Source organism: Myxine glutinosa, chromosome 13 (assembly GCF_964187855.1).
Source record: "Myxine glutinosa chromosome 13, kmMyxGlut1.1, whole genome shotgun sequence".
In the NCBI taxonomy this organism is placed as follows: Eukaryota; Metazoa; Chordata; class Myxini; order Myxiniformes; family Myxinidae; genus Myxine; species Myxine glutinosa.
Window position 1 is genome coordinate 48,846,167 of NC_136273.1, and position 17,666 is coordinate 48,863,832.

The 17,666-nt window shown below is 45.2% G+C and overlaps 1 protein-coding gene across 1 annotated transcript in view; it reads left to right on the forward strand.

The window, feature by feature from the left end:
- LOC144888579 (complex I assembly factor TIMMDC1, mitochondrial-like) overlaps positions 1 to 12,780 on the forward strand; it is a 40,286-nt gene extending 27,506 nt beyond the window's left edge. The window contains exons 2-4 of the mRNA XM_078767010.1: positions 8,943 to 9,006; positions 9,104 to 9,197; positions 12,438 to 12,780. Coding sequence (XP_078623136.1) covers positions 8,943 to 9,006; positions 9,104 to 9,197; positions 12,438 to 12,780 — 501 coding nt within the window. The remainder of the gene's footprint in view (positions 1 to 8,942; positions 9,007 to 9,103; positions 9,198 to 12,437) is intronic.
- Positions 12,781 to 17,666: the final 4,886 nt, after the last annotated feature.

The following is a 17,666-nucleotide window of genomic DNA, read 5'->3' on the forward strand; positions in this document are numbered from 1 at the left end:
TACGGAGTACGTACCAAGGGAGAGTGCGCAAGACGGTGCGTGAGGTGTGTTAAGGGAGTGTGCGAACAGCGAGTGTGCGCGAGAGGTGTGGTGTGTAACAGGGAGTACGTTGGTGGAATGTACGGACAGCGTTGGAACGCCGGGTTTTGTGAGGGTAAAAGGGGTAGCGTATGCGTGTGAGCATGCCGGTGAAGCATCGACGGTAACCGGGTTAGCGGTTAGGGCGACGGATAGCCGATGCGAGCACTCGGGGCGCGGTGTGCTTTGTTGGGTGCGAGGCCCGGCGCGGATCGAAGCTGCGTCGTTTCTCTTTGAAGCGTCGTTGCCGATTCGGGCTTGGCCCCGCCCCGCACGGTCGAGTCCGGGCCTTGTCGGGCCAGGCGACCGGTCCGGTTCAAGGGCGAGTGGGAGGAAGCGGAACGGTCCCCCCTCGCGGGGACGGGGTTCCGACCGGGGGAGATTGAGCCATCGGGCCCGGGACCGCAAGGTGCCGCGCCGAGATGGTGCGTGGAACTTCGGCCCAACCAAACCACCTCCCTTGAACCGAAAGCCGGATGGATTCAACCTGCAGGCAACCAAACCACCCGAATTCATTGCTCGGCTTTGCGAAGCCGAGTTTAATGATGTCATGACGCACCGAGGCTAGGATATAGCGGACTGTGATGATGGTGATAGTGATAGTGATAGTGATAGTGATTTGATACGAAATTTAGAAAAGGGAATAGGCTTGGTAGAGTGATTGGCAAATTTTTGATTTGTTGAAATTTGGTAAGCAAAATTGGAAGTGGGACGCCCCCGATGTGGTGGGATGGCCAATCCACCATCCCTCACAGCGGGGGGGCAAAGGAGCACTAGTTTATGGGGTGTATGGCAGTGAAAACTAGCCCGGGTGGGTTAGGATATCGTGTGTAGGGACCTAGAAGATGACATTAGGTAACGTTAAGGTTAGTTAGTGACAAGGATACCTGTAGTGGGGACGCAGGTAGATTAGAGTGGATGATAATGACGAGGGAGCGCAATAGTTTAAAGGGACGACTGGGAAGCGCAAGTTTCAGAGGGGAGTAGTTAGCTGAGATGATGCCGTGTGTTTGAGGATTGGAAGTGTATAAGGAACAGGTGTGATTGCACAGGTGTGCAACTGAACAGGTGTATGGAGCACTGTATGAGGGAGTAGTGGTGATCGCATGTGGTGTTGACCAAATTGTCCAGGAAGGAAGGGGGGTGCAGGGGGCACCAGGTGTGAGTGCACAGGTGTGCACCAACAGGTGAATGGAATAAATGGTAGTGTGGAGTATCTGGAGTATTGGAATGGATGGTAGTGGAGTGAGTATGGTGGAAACTATGGAGTGGAGTGGATGGTGCGAAGGTGTGAATGGGGGAAGAGTGGACCCCCATCACGGATACCCGGGGCGGGTAGTGTAAGTGTTAGGTAGAGGGTATAGGTAAATTGTGGTTGGATATTGGCATCTGTGGTGCGGGTGAGAATGGTATTTGGATGGGTGCATTAGTGTTGTGGAAATGGCTGGGCGTGTAGCCTGTTAGTGTGTGTAGTTGGTTTGGGCACTCCACCACTGTGAGGATGTCGGCCAGGTGAGGCCGCAGGTGGGCTCTGGGAGCCGTTAGTAGTTGTTGTGGATGGGGCCCGAGGATCCGGAGAACGGACCCGGGTAGCCCAGTGCCAGAGGGCACCATGGGGTGACAGAGCCAGGAGAGGCCTTCCCCAGTTAGATAGGTTAGGTTGAGGAGCTAGGTAAGCTCGGGTGGCAACTGCAGTGGTGGAGGTGTGCAGGTGGGTAGACCTGCTGGGAGAGCTACACATCACAGCCCAGAAATTGTGCAAGGGCACCGGGAGATGAATCGGGGGAGTGAGACCCCAAATTGAGCAGCACCACAGTTTGGTCAATGGATTGGCAGGGAGAGACCCCGGGTAGTGTAAAGTGTGTTAAAACCATTTAGAGGATAGTTAGGATGAAGGATCTCCCCGCACCATCTGCATCCACTCACCTGAGATGACGTACCTCCACACCATGCCATGTTTTGTTATTTTATTGTGCAGATGTTTGGAATGTGAGACGCATCATGACGTGGGTCTGACATTGTGCGTAATTCCATCTCTCCCTCCTTATGAGGATTGATGATGAATTGGTGATGGCAAATTTTGGATAGGGGGATTGGAGACGAATTTGGTGTAGAAGGGAAAGATGGGGAAGACAAGACGTAGTGACGAATTTGTAAAGGTGTAAATTGTTGTAAATATGGGGTAAGGGCAAGGGTAGTGTAGGTGACAGGGGGGGTGACGTACGGTAGGGACGAGTTTTTCTCACTTCGCTCTCCGTACGCACTTCACCCTGCATTGCCTTTATTGACGTGTACCCTTGTGACCTTACCCCTCGCTCATTTGTCTTCCCCCCATTTGTCTCCCACTTGAGGACCTGTGCGCCATTGGGCGCCGAGGGGAGCGTGCGTGAGATGGCCATTATGCGCACGAGATTCTCAGAACCAGAATGCATTGCGTTGATGTACCACTTTATGGACCGCTGTTCTGCGGCCAAGTACCACTTGATGGACCCCAGGTTCTGGGGCAGGGCACCTCTGTTGGAGACCGGCCATAGTGGCCAGGGAATCTTGCTTGCGGACCTCGGTAAGGTGGCACCTCTGCCAAACAGGTGGACCACCCTTAGTTGGCCCCTGAGGCCCTAAATAAAAATTAACACAAGTTGTGCTTTTTATTATTTCCAAGTAGGCCGCATGAAGCCAGAAGACGTCGGGAAGAACATCGGCCCAGCAGAAAAAGAGAAGACCACCACCAGTTGTTTTGTTGTGTTTATTATGAACAGTGGTGACTGTGCACCGAGTGGTGCTTTTGGTGCTTTGTGGTGCTTTTGGTGCTTTTGGGTGCTTTGGTGGTATTGGTACTGGTGCATCGATGCAATGCGTGCTGTCTCCTCCCTCCCAACAGGAATTTCTTTTTCTTGTTCCCTAAAAAGAAAAAAAAAACACAGGTCCTGGGTTGCGTTGTAAATAAGAAATAACGTCACTGTAAATAATGCTCCCCACCGTAACTGTATAGTTTGAGAACAATTCCGTAATTCGGTTGGCTGTGGGCTTGAGTCTGTTAGACAGGGTGCAATGCAATAGGGGGACATACTTATTTGTGTTTTAAAATCGTCACACACAGGGTCAGGTTAAAAGTAGAGGGAACTACACCTACGTGTCACACTAAATTAAAGTTGTAGGCCTGGGAACGGACCTGAAGAAAGGAGGGTGCAGTGTAACGAATTTGGAAAGTGTAAACAATGTGAGAACTGGTTTGCTGTGTTTTAACTGGCCCTCGTAGAGTAAATAAGATCGAAAGACGTCCCCCTAGTTAATTCCATGAACCTACAGACAGGCCACGATATATCTTTTTTAATAGCTTATTTCCTTATTCTATGTAGGCTAAATATGTGTTTCCCACTAGATTGACTGCATTGCATCAAACGAAATAAGCGTAGGCCCCTCCGATGATCCATGGCAGCTCAAGTGCCAGGGATTCCCCCACTTGAGCTTTCACAGCAACCGTTTATTGCAGTACTGAACTGCTGTGCAACGTGACGGCGCATTACCTGCAGCTGCTGACTGGTTTTCGACATTTGCGGCCATTAGGAACAAGGGGAGTGGCTAGAGAAGACGGGTCGCCCCCCTCGTCATAGGGGGGAGGAGTAAGTCGGCCCCGCTCATCCAACCCAGAACAAGGGGTTTGGCTAAGAGAGGGCGGAGCGGGAACCCCCGAGAAAGTGCGCAAAGGTTCGGTGAGAAACCAATATAAACCGCCACGGGACGCACTCCGTCCTCTTGCTCTGACCCCGTCCTCTTGCTCTTACCCCGTCCTCTTGCTTGCTGTCGCTCGTTGTTGCTGGGGAGAAGGAAGATGCCTGAACGAGCAGGTGTGACCGAGCCTGCGAGCCATCGTGCGACCAGCTGCGCTGCAGCTAAGGGGACGCAGGCCACGAAAAGGGCGCGCCAGGCAGCAATCCACGCTGGACCCTCCATTGCCTCCCAAAACAACCATCCATCCTCAAGCCATACCTGCCTGCAATTTCCCCCGTGTAAGTGTGAACGTCGTCTGTCTTGAATGTTGTCCTGGGGTTTATAAGTAAACTGCATAGTATAAGCTAATTATTTCCCTGTGTCACCTGCTTCTTCCATCCATTGCTTGTAAATAACTTGATTGCTCCTTTTTGCTTGTGTGTGTATAATAAATCTGTTCTTCCTCTGTACTCTGTCTTCCTCCTCTCTTCCTTCTCTTTCGGTCGCTTTAGAGTTTTCCCGATTGAATAGCGGTGGCGCAATCCGGCCAAAGTTTGGGGCAAATCGGGTATTAGTCGGGGAATAACTGTTCGGTCATGGTAATACCAACCGCTCGGTAAATAACATCTTTAACCGCGTCCGCAACAATATATATACAGACTTGGCATTTAATATGGAATATATAGTTTTTTCTTGACTTGGGTTTACTTTCTTAACTCAGTATATCAATCTGGTGAGTTTCTTTTACACTTTGGTGATTTATTTGTTAAAAGAACCATGTCACTGATTGTCTGTCGCAGCAAGAAGTCAACAACAGGATTATATCTCAGGTGGCGTGGCAAAATGTACGGACAGGTGCATTTGATGATTGGCTTCACAGTCGGGTATACAAGGGTTGTTGCGTTCTGTATTAGTGGAAAACAACTGCTGCACATCTCCAAAAGTTATTGCCGCTTCCTCTGGAGATGGTCCGTCAACTCGACAATGCTGTTTGTCATGGAGTGGTGGCTTTACGAAATTACGGCATGAAACAGCGTGCTATTGCTCGGCAGTATGGCATCACTCAAGGTCAGGTGTCAAAGATCCTGAAACGAAATGCTCAGAGGGGTGCTTTTCATGCAGTTGTTGTCATGAACGCCTGCTTTTGTCATGAACGTGAACATGAAGTTGTCATGAACGCCTGCTTTTCATGCAGGGGGCAAAACTGACCTGGTTGTTCTGAATGGAAACCTGAACCAGTTCAAGTACAGGGCCATTCTGGAAGAAACATTGCTTCCATTTGCTTGTGCAGCCTTTCGAGGAAACTTTGTCTTCCAAGATGACAATGCACGGCCTCATCGTGCTCGCATGATCCAACACTTTCTTGCTGACCGTGGTGTAGAGCATATGGAGTGGCCTGCCATGTCCCCGGATATGAATCCGATAGAGAACTTGTGGGCAGAATTAACGCGTCAAATCGACCACTTGGACCAGCAGCCGACCTCTGTGCATGAATTGCACAGAAAGCCACGTGCTATTGCTTGGCAGTATGGCATCACTCAAGGTCAGGTGTCGAAGATCCTGAAACGAAATGCTCAGAGGGGTGTCCCTACTCCAATACCGAGGCCAGGACGTCCCCGCAGAACCACAAGGAGGGATGATCGCCAGCTGCACCGGTTAGTCCGCAATGGCCGTACCAAGTCAGCTAATCAGCTTAGGGCTGAGTGGCAGCAACTGACAAATGTGCCTGTATCCAGAAGGCTTGTCAACCAAAGACTGGTTCAAGCAGGCTATCGTGCCAGGCGTCCCCTGAGAAAGCCACGCCTGACCAGACAACACCACCAGCGCCGATTGCAGTGGGCCAGAGAGCACCGTCAATGGCAGCCAGGACACTAGAATCACGTGATCTTCAGTGACGAGTCTAGATTTCTGGTCTATCGTCAAGATGGCCGCGTCCGAGTGCACAGACAAGTGCATGAAGCCTACAACAAAGATTGTATAGTGCCAAGAGTCCAAGCTGGAGTTGGTGGGGACACCGTTTGGGCTGCTTTTCATGCAGGGGGCAAAGCTGACCTGGTTGTTCTGAATGGAAACCTGAACCAGTTCAAGTACAGGGCCATTCTGGAAGAAACATTGCTTCCATTTGCTCGTGCAGCCTTTCGAGGAAACTTTGTCTTCCAAGATGACAATGCACGGCCTCATCGTGCTCGCATGATCCAACACTTTCTTGCTGACCGTGGTGTAGAGCATATGGAGTGGCCTGCCATGTCCCCGGATATGAATCCGATAGAGAACTTGTGGGCAGAAATAACGCGTCAAATCGACCACTTGGACCAGCAGCCGACCTCTGTGCGTGAATTGCAGCAGGCTATTGTCACTGCATGGCAAGCGATTCCTGTCCAAACCTTGGCAAATCTCGTGAACAGCATGCCTCAACGAGTTTGTGCTCTCCTGAATGCTCGTGAGGGTTACACGAAGTACTGAACTGTAATTTTACTGTCCATAATCCCAGTCGTAATTTAACTTTTGTTTTTGTTGAATTTTTTTTTGGCTAATGTGCAAAATAAAGAGATACTTCTGGAAAACGTACAGAAGTTTAATACAGTACTGTCCGTGAATTGAGTTCGATATCAGTTTACATCACTTTCAAGGATCAATTTATTTGTTTTGAAATGTCAAATGTGGTTTTTGTTTCTTTTAAAGGTCACATTAACAAAATCTAGAATAATTTCAACATAATTCCAATGAACTTTTGGTTCGAAGACATCTTGAAAAGTAAGTTCACCCCCACAAAAAAAATATTCCATAGTAAATGCCAAGTCTGTATATGCTTTCCTCTCTGAACTCCTAAAATATATTTAATTCTGTCCATTTTCATGATTTGTCTTTCTCTGACTACGTTATCATTTCAGTCATTAAAATAATATTTTTGACATCAGTTTAACCTGTAGCTAGCAGGATGGCACACTCGTCTCCAAGATGTCTCGTCTTGGTTTGAATGTCACTCAGCTCTAAATTTTCATCTCAATGTTTCACAGGCAGGTGAGCCTTGTGTTGGGTTCACGGTTAAGGTGGCTGGCTTGAGATCTTCGGGTCCCAAGTTCAAACCCCCGTCAACCATTGAATTAACACACCAGGTGAGTTAACTCAGCCTGTCATCTTTCGGAGGTCAGCGAAATGAGTACCAGCATATTGGGAACAGGGGGAATTGCATCAGCGACACAGCTGCGCACCCAGGAAATGATGCAACAACCAACCAACAGCAGCAGGCTGCCTGCACACACGAACCACCAGCTGTGCAGGATGGATCATCAATCTGCGTTCTGTCCCTCACACGGAGTCCTTCGCGAAGAGCAAATTCCTGCCCGAACTTCTTGAGTCAGAGTTTCGTTCGATGCTTGTCCATATGTACATCTATCAGACCCCTTAAAAATCCACCTTGAGAAGGATAACTTTGGTTAATATAACGCAGAGAAAAACATCGCATAGAGAGCACAACGAGTAGGCCTACAAGATATTTAAAAAAAATAATGACGAAAAGAAGAAAACTGGGAATGTTTGCTCACCAATGTCATTCAATATTTAAAAAATCTCTACATCATCATATAATCATGTCTTCTCGATTGTGCAGCTGCAGCTTGTGAAGCTTGTTGATTTATCTTTCCATCGTAATGATGCGCCATTGTCTTTTCAACGAATGCGCATTCTGAATACATGGGAGGATGCGGTTATGTAGGTAGAATATAGGACAAATTACTATTTTTTTTATTTTTTTTGTATACAAGATTTTGTCCCGGTGTGTACCCCGGTTTAGAATAGGTACACTGTATCCCTGCGCATCGTAAGAGGCCACTAAGGGTTGGCGTCAGGAAGGGCATCCGGCCATAAAAACATTGCCTCAAACAGGGAACCATGATTGTCATGGGGCCCGCAAGGTTAACCCCCGCTCTAGCGAGGAAAATGGCCTTAAAACGATCATTCATTCATTCATTCATACAAGATCGAGGCTTGTGTAAGAGCTAACATCAATCACACAAAAAAAAAACCGACACACAAAACATACAATAAAGGGAGTGGGAGACAAGATGGGGAGAGAGAGAGCGAAGCACACAAGTACAACAGCAGAGAACAGGGACATCGGGAGATCTGTGGGAGGGAGAGGGCTTGGAGGGAGGAGGCATGGAAAGGCGGGGGGGGGGGGGTGAGAGGTATAAAACACATGGACACTGCTAGGACTTCCAGGAAAGAAGTCGGTATTTCAAAAAAAAAGTGGATCTGGGGGTGAATTAACGGGGGTAGAAAAGATCAAGGTTTTGGATGGGGGAAGATAAGAGATGCTGGTGAACAGCTGTTTTAAAGACCTGGAGGGAGGAGTGGGATTGAAGAGAGTGAGGGAGTTTGTTCCAGAGGCGGGAAAAAAGAGGAATGAAAGGGTGAAGGTGAGCAGAGAGTTTTGATTTTGGTAGTTTCACCATAAGAGGGTTGCAGGCAGCTCTTGTGCATCCTGGAGGAATATTTGGGGGACAGAGCACAGATAGAGCTGGTGGAGCAAGGCCGGAGAGGAGTCGGTAGAAGACGGAAAGACCACCAACCTGCCTGCGGTGAGTGAGTGAAAGGCCCTCGGAGTTAGCTTCCTCGCGGGAGTTTCCAATGATTCTGAAAGCTTTGGGTTCAACAGCGTGAAGACGAGCTAGGTGTGAGGCAGGAGCATCAGCCCAGATGGGAGAACAGTATTCCATTGAGGTTTGCTTGTCAGTGTTCTCATCTGAACTGATGGCTCATGATGTAGGGAACCCAACTTGAAATCCCATATGCCATGTATCTGTTCACGGTCTCCTAATGTTCTTGTGACATATGGAAAAGTACATTGATGTCTACCAATGTCCCTGTCCTGAATATGATATATGTACTGTAAATCCCCGGTTTACGTCGGGGATGCGTTCAGAAAAGTGCGACGGATATCAAGACAACGTAAATCAAAGCAGTTTTTCTTATAATAATTAATGGAATAAGAGGGGGAGAAGAGGTGGTGCGTTCCTCTTGTCACCACTCCAGGTGTTATATTTTTCTTTTTCCAATGATATTACCCTTTTTGGTTAATGACAGTTATACGTATAAATAAATAAATAAAAATTTCCAGACATGTTTAAGTAAAAATAAGCCTTTTCTGGAAGTGGTCGAAGGTGGCGGTTTGTCTTCTTCTTCCTTCTTCAATGAACACGGGCATATTTATCGATTGTAGTCAAACTTAATAACCCTGTAATCCATTAATACCAGCATCCATTCAACGAATAATATTCCACTTCTAAGGTAACACTTTTGCAATGCCTCTTAGCCAACCTACAGTACTGTACATCTATCGATCTCCAGATTTTCCAATCTCCAGATTTTGTACTTCAGCGATTCATTCCAGCATCTTTATCAGTGGCGTAAGTTCTGAAAACGTTCGAGAAAAAGGTATGGCCTTGAAAACGATGCAAGTGTGAATTGAGATGTTGAATATCGAGAAGGGCTATTAATAATGTGACAATGTAATTGCGAAACGACTTCAAAAGGGGCGACGTAAACCGGGGTATTACTGTCTCGATGAGTTTCAGATCAATGTAAAAACAAAGATAGATAGATTGGTCAAATTTTTTTCTTTTTCAATCTTATTTTCCTGTTGTTTGAAAAGCTATCATGAGGTTTATTTTCATTCTGCTTCTATTGAATTTAAAATATGTGATAGGTATACTTCAGGAGTTTGAGCTTCAATGAGTTTAACGAAACTTGTCCAACAAATGAGCTATAACGAAATAAAACCATGGTCCCTTTTCCATGTTTTGTCCCTCTTCCCCCTTCCACAAGGTTATCCAAAGGGCATTCATTCTGCCAGTAAGCCACTTCAGGTGAAACTCCAAAAATGAGGCTCACTGCTCACCTCTACTCAATTGTTCCTTTGTTCTCCCACATGTCGAATCGATTCGGACGAAACTAGGTGGACGAGTTGGTTCGGTGACAAGACCGATCCGATTAGATTTTTGTTCAGGTTTGAATCCAGATCCGGCCTAAATATACAGCCTGACTGACGGACACTCCGCAATGTTAATACCTCTCCTGAACAATTTTTGTAATTACGTCACAAATAAATAGGTCACAATTCGAAGAAAGTAGGTCATGGATGCTAATCAAATATCAGGTGCACAACTACAGTGCAGGTACACTGCGCTGTTATGATACAAGGACATCTTGGAAGGCCAAGCAGTCTTTGAGATTCCGCATTGGCGAAATTGAGCGATCCCCCAAAAAAACGTGTTATTTTTTTCCAGACCGCCAGTTGACCTTGACCTTTAACACGACCTGTAGCAGAAAAGAGAGCGTGTTCAGTTGCTCCATCTCAAATGTGAATTCGGGTGCAGGATGGCATGCAGGGAGATGTACAAAAAGTTTGTGCATGCGGCAGCAGAATCAAAAATCACAAATTTATCATCAATATAGCGGAAATGCACATGAGGCATGAGCTCATGAATGAATCATAAAAGGTGCACTTCTCATAGAAACAGACGAAGATGTTAGCGAGCACTGGACCCAGTGGAGACACCATCGCTACGCCAGGGGTGTAGTGGTGATGGGGCCCACCGGAGTGCCACTCCGGCACCTCAATCCATCCGAAGTGGAGCTTAGGCGCATCCGAAGAGCTTCGATCTTTATTTCCGGCATCGTTACAATCGTCCTCATAAGTCTTGGGTGCAAGGAGAAAAGCTTTGCCACGCCTCTTGTTTTCTCAGATATCTACCATATAAAACACAATATGTCCGTTTGTATGTTTGTGCAGATGTCTGTCCCCCTTCATAAAGGTAGGTTTTAAAGCCAATCTTTTAACACGAATGTGTGTTCACTACGGTCTATTTTAGAGGATAAAACAAACTCGAAAAACATTTTCCATAAAAGAATAATTATGTCTCTTATCTTGGAATTGTAGACGGTGGCTTGCAAACCGAGCCTCAAGGGCAGTGTACAGAAGCGTTTTTTTTTTTACAAATAACAGTAAATACATGCGCAGGAGGTGAAATTCGCTACAGCTACAGGTGATATCTGGGGTATCAGAGTATCCGATGTGTAACGCACGCAGAGTAAAACGAGTGTTAATTTACATCTGTATAATGTCTAATAAGGAAGATTTAAGGATACCTGACACTAGGCCGAGGCTTCAGACTTTGGCACGTGCACGAGACTGCACCCTCAAATAAACTGTTCCAACCCATCATATTTAACAGGCTTTCTACTAGTATATAGTAACAACCAAATACCATTTTAATTTGTTGCAGCCACGACTACTAGTCACTTTAATCCATGCTGGTATGCGTTGTGTTTTTATATCTCAATGGACTCCCTAATGGGCAACGCGAGACTGCAGAGAACAAACTCCCAAGACTCTGAGAGGCACTCACCCCCATGAAGCAAAATTACAATGCAAATAAACCGAAAGGGCCGAGTGGCATGCTTAACTGGATGGCAACAGTTTGCACAGCTGTCCTGAACACGGGCAGACATGGTCGGGAACATAAGACAAAGAGGTGAGCTGACAGTGTGTGTGTGTGTGTGTGTGTATGTGTGTGTGTATGTGTGTGTGTGTGTGTGTCTCTCCTGGAGAACCGAGAGGCACGACCCTAGCATGGCCTCGGATGCCTCACCTGGTCTCTCATGACTCCTTGTGTCTTGATTAGAGGTGAAGGCAGTGCAATGCTGATTAAATGCAATGAAACATTACATGTCAGAATTCTCTGTTTTGGATTTTTTTAGATTCAATGGACATGTAGCCTCCTTAGTGCAATTCACTCTATAGTAATAGTATCAGCCTTTGAAAATATTTCTATAAAATACTACTGGCAGCTACTGGCTTTTAAATAACCAGGCAAGCTTTAAATTCAGAAGCTCGAGTGATTGGGCAGCCGCAACCATTAATTATCTGTAATGGTTCATCATCGAGAAAGATTGCCCCGAAGGGTTGTTCTCTGCCCGACATATTTACCCCTTTATGTGAATATATACCCATTTACAAATGCCTATGCAAATGAATGCCATTCCACATCAATACAATAAATTTTGAAAACATTCCTCAAAATTTTTGAAAACATTCCTCAAAATTTTTGAAAACATTCCTCAAAAAAACATTTCCTTGGTTATAACAGTACAGTTTGGAGTAGTCTTCATATTATATTACTTATGCAGAAGGTTTGGTTGGGTGTGCGGGGGGGGGGGGGCAGGGTGGAGGAGTGGATGGAAAAAATGCATTTGAGAAAAAGAAAGAAGGGGAGGAGGAGAGAGGAGGAAAAATGGGAATGAGGGGAGGTTCGGAGGAGATCAGTAATGGAGGAAACGTTTGATATGTAGATTGCATCCTTGAGAAATTTTGTACTCGTCATCAGTAAAATCTCTCAAACTTCTTTGGAATATATTAATGGGTCAGTCCTATAGAATTGGCATGACAGGCCACAATGGCCTCCACCTGTGTCTATGTTCCATGAAGATCCTTAGTGCAGAGTGATTGCAAAAACGTTGGCCTTGGGACAAGTTCAATAACCTTCACAGTTTTCATTCAATCTCTTTGATTTTTCAGGTCTGAATGGAGATATAGAAGAGTGTATCTGCCAAAAAATTTGAATCTGCGATATTCACACACCATGTAGCTTGTTTCGTGTGTTCCTTGGAGCCAAGGGAATGATCAGTGGAGCCATCCTGGGAAGTGTCTTTGGAATTCCTGCTGGCCTCACTATAATGGCAATGAACCAGCTCCATGGGGAGACTCTTTGGCAAAAGAGACTCAGGCTTCGACAACAGAACCTCGCGGATGAACGTGAAGTATGGGAAAGTAAACTGCGGATCCTGGATAACTTTGTGGAACGTATCGAAAGCACAGTTGTGCAGAACTCTGCTGAAGAAGACATTTTGCGGATTGAAGAACTCTCCGACCAGGAGCCGGTCCTTCACAAACAGAACCCGATAAGCAGCGATTCCTCCAGATCGGCGTAATCGCCACCAAATAATTTTCACACACTAAGACAATGCAGCACTTCCTGTGCTATGAGCAGTCATCTATCTATAATTCCAGTAATCTCTGTGTGTCTGTGTGTCTGTATGCGACCGCTGTTTCTCGACAACTACCGGTCCGATATACTTGAAACTTGCCAGGTATATTGCTGGGGACCCGAGGATGTGCCTTTTCAAGGTTTGAAATTAATCGGACAAGTAGTTAGCGAGCTATGGCGATTTAGCCGTTCGCCGTTCGCTTTGGCTTTGCGAATGAACCAAACCATTTCATGTAAATAGAGGGGGGGGGGGGGGGTTCTGTGGTCGTTGCGAATGGACCAAACCATTTCATGTAAATAGAGGGGGGGGGATTGTCACCGTACTCGCAAGCCGTTCGCTTTGGCTTTGCGAATGGACCAAACCATTTCATGTAAATAGAGGGGGGGGGATATAATTTTAGATATATATATAGTACGGGCATGCCCTAGTTTGGCTAATTTGGTAAACACAGTTGTCCCAGAAATCAAATCGTGCTTTTCTCCTTTCAGGTTATTTAATGAAATTGATTCTGTTGAGGAAATTAATTGTAACAGTTCCAAAATAGGTCTTGCAGAGATATTTGACTTTCTTCCAAAGATTCTCACTTGCTACAAGTTCATGAATTGTATTAAATGTGTTTGATGGAATTGAATTTGGGTACAGTTATCAAAAGTGCACTTTGATATGTGTTGGTAACTCGATTACCATTTCCTTCACTTTTTAACAAAACAATGGATGTTTCTAAGCATATTTTGTGGAGACACACTCACTTCCAATCATTGGATGTTTCACATTAATGGAGTGTTTGTGTTGGTCCCATACATATCTGGGGTATCAGAGTATCCATGACCAATCATAAACGTTTCCTTCGCTGATAATTTCATCCTGGACACCATCCCACGGTTCTGCTGAAGCAGACCTCGACCAAGGCATGTATTTTAAATGTGGCCACGGTACCGGCATACAAATGCCCATTCTCTTTGAAAATGAAAGGCACTTTAGCATACTGTATGGGCACGTAGGAATGTTAGCGGATTGGACTAATGGCTGATATATAGTTGCATTTATACAACTCATTTTCTTTTTTGTATACACCAGGCTGGTGTTGGCTTAGCGGTTGGGGTGCCGGCTTGGGATCCTAGAATCCTGTGTTCGAATCCCGCTCCATCGCTGAATTATACACCAGGGGGTTGACTCAGCCTGATCATCCTTCCAGGGTCGGCAAATTGAATACCAGCTTACTGGTAATTCCCTGTGCCTCGCAAGAGCCGACCAACAGGGTTGGCGGCAGGAAGGGCATCCGGCCGTAAAACATTGCTTCAAAAAAGGGGATCACGGTGCCTGAAAAAGGCCAACCCCTGCTCTGCGGGGAAAAAATGGCCTCTAAAGGTGATTCTTCATTCTTCTTTTTCATGTCGTGGATGCCTGAAGAAATGCCATCTTCTGTAGAAAACGATCTGCGAACAATTTCGTTCTTACAGACAAGGTGCCTGTTCTGCGTACATTTTGCAACAACAAAAGAACCCAGAAAGTCTCAAATCCAAATTGTGCTATGCTGTCTAAATGGTGAATAAGAATTCACCAAACAGAGGAGGCCACTGTAACCGACCGAAAGCAGGAAGGTAACCCGAGAATATCGCTGCCGTTGCTGACTCGGTCGACTGCAGTCCCACGGAAATATATTCGGCACCGCTGTCAAGAGCTCAACGTCAGCAAAGAAAGGTCGAGGAAAATTCTGATAATAGCGCATACACGTCATCAATAAGTTCTGGATTGAGCGAAATGGTGCCCATTTGGAGCATATCATCAAACTGACGCCAGCAGCAATTTTATCGTAAACTTGTCAAATTTCGTTGTAGACATCCGGAATTTTCAGTGGTATCCTGACTATGACCGAGTGCTATATGATCTGTGAATTTTGTTAAGTTTGATTGGATAATGTTAAAGTTATGAAACTTTTCTCCATGCGCACTTTTTTGAGTCGTCCTGTTCATGTGTATCGTTGTACTCGTGTAATTGCCATCCGGTGCTGTGTCCGTTCATTAAATGGAAATTCACTGTGGTCTGCAGTTGTAGTTATAGCAATAAGAAAGATAGACAGGAGAGGATATGGAGTATATTTAGGGAAAGTATAGGAAAATTAATTGAGGATGTGCAAAGTAGGAAGGAAGGCTGAAAGTAAAAATATAAAAATCTAAAAGAGCTGAGAAAGATTTCAGCAAAGTTTTTCAGGGTGGAAGGCCATAGCCTTCATTGCCCTTAAATCTGTCTTGCAAATGCAAACAGTCATCGATCGGCTCCGTTTGCTTCATTTTGCTTTCTTTGTGTACTTGGCCTTGAGCAGCTCTGTGCATCGGCCGACCCGAACACCCCCCTCTTCCCAGAGAAGATTTCTGTTCGCAAACACAGCATCTCTGTTAGCCTTCCCCACATAGCAAATCATCTGAAAGGTTGACACTTACCCAATTCCGTTTGCTTTCATTTTCTCTCCCACAAAACTCGGAGAAGTGCACTGTGCCTGGTTTTACAACTTTTACCCAATCAAAGAGACTCCTAGAGATTTACTTTGACCTCATGATGTATGTAAACTTAGGGTGTACATGCCAGGCCATTAATAATGATTCTGTTGTCCTCGTCAAATGTGAAAGAGCAACGCAGACAACCCAACAGCCTCTTATGTTGGACTTTTACTGCTTTGCAGAATTTTGCAGAAATTACATTTCTGCCTGCATCTTAAATTTGATTGGTTAATGCGCGTGTAAGAGAAGGAAGGGCTGCCAACTATCTCACTTGCCTTTTGATACCTAAACCGGACGTCGACCGTGCTGGGGGATGATATATTGGGTGCTGCCAGTCCGACGACTGCATGCATTTCTTTCATATTCGGGACATGTATTTACAATAACATGTGGGTATGTGGGATGTCAAATGATTTTTAGAATCGGAAAGAAAAGTAATGGGACGCACGATTTTGTTTCCGAATTTTGGCAATTAAAATATATACATATTTTGGGAGAGAATAGTACAGGATTGTATGTACTTTTTGGAACCATTATTTACATATATATTTACACTTTACCATTTCCACTACCAACGAACAACAATGATTTATTTATTTTATTATATACACTTTACCATCTCACGACCAACAAACAACTTTTAATTATTTATTTAACTAGCGTGGATCGGCTTGCTGCGCTCGCTCACCACGTCGCTACAGAGGCACAGGCTTGTTCAAACTGAGGATAATGACCTGATTGAACTTGAGTTGCTGCGTTGTCATGATTTACACCAATCATAATATGAACATTTCTTTTGTACAAATTTATTTATAATATTGGTGATATTATTTATTTGTCATTTATTTGTAATCAAAAAAGGTCGAAGTGGTCTTAAGCTCTAAATAGTCAAGGGCTCAAACTGGTCTAATGAGCCGAAAGCATCTTATGGGTCATTGGGGGTCTTAAGGGTCTTTTAGGTATTCGGGGTATTTTGGGTCTTTCGGCTCTTCAGGGCATTTAAGGGTCTTTGTGGTCTTTTGGGTCCTTGATGTCTTTAGGTCTTTTGGATCTTCAGGGTTTTTTGGGTCCTCTGATTGTTTGGGTTATTTTGGGTCTTCTGAGTCTTTAAGGGTCTTTGGGGTGTCTTGGGTCCTCAGCCTTTTGGTTATTTAGTGTCTTTGGGGTCTTTTTGATCTTCTGGGTCTTTTGGGTCTTCATGGTCTTTTGGGTCTTCGGGGTATTTGGCTCTTTGGGGTCTTCTGGGTCTTTTGAGTCTTCGAGGTATTTTGGGTCCAGGTTATTTTAGGTCCTCTGGGTCTTTAAGGGTCTTTGGGGTCTAAAGGGTCTTGGGGGACTTCAAGGGTCTTCAAAGTGCTAGGGGGTCTCAGCAGTCCAAAGAGTCCAATGGTATATTCCAACAGTACATAGTTAATACACAGGATGCAACCGACGTTCAGAGTACGTATTTAATAGATATATAGTCAAACGGCTTAACCCCTCACGGCCTCACGGACCGTGTTTTTGCGGTTTTGTATATATATTTGAAGAAGAAGATGTTTTAGTAACAAATATACGTACATGCATAACCATATACATTTTCTCCATTAAAATAAGATGTACCTTTCACCTTTCTGCAACATTCGTTAACTCCTTTAGTTACTTAGTTATTTAAATGTAAGATCTACATGTCCCATTTTTAAGCTGCTGTTGGGGGCTGTTTCCACTATGAGGATTTGCATCCCTGTATATTTTAGTAGTAAAACGTCTCTCAATGGAAATCTCACTATTGTATTCAGCTGTTGTGTTTGTTTGAGCTTCTCTGGTTTTGTTCAATATTTATTTTGAAAATGCTTAACCACACGCCAGAGAGAGTATATTTACCTTCGTCACCGAAACAGAATGGTATTTTTAAAGGGATTCATCACTACTGAGAGTTTGGGCCAAAAACGATATATAGCATGTGATATCTCAAAAAGTTGTCCAGGGATTATGATAACTTGGTGGATTGGTTGGGTGTGTGTGTATGACAAGAACAAGTCGATTGGATTTTAGTTCAGGTACAGATGTAGATTCGCACTATCAGTGGGATACAAAATGTCAGCCAGGTGGAGGTATGCGCCTACCGAGTGCCGGTCTAGTTTCGGAGATGTTTGTGTCATTGTGAGAGGGAAGGCCATTCTGGAGGAGGGGGGATGGTTGAGGTCACATATTTTTAGGGGGTGGGGGTAGGGATGGTAGGTTCATGCCAAGTGTCACAGGAAGGAGTTGGTGCCAACAAGGTGTCAAAAAAGAATCACGTAATTTGTGTACGACCCCAAAGGTTTGAAAAAGCAAACTACCAGGTTTTAG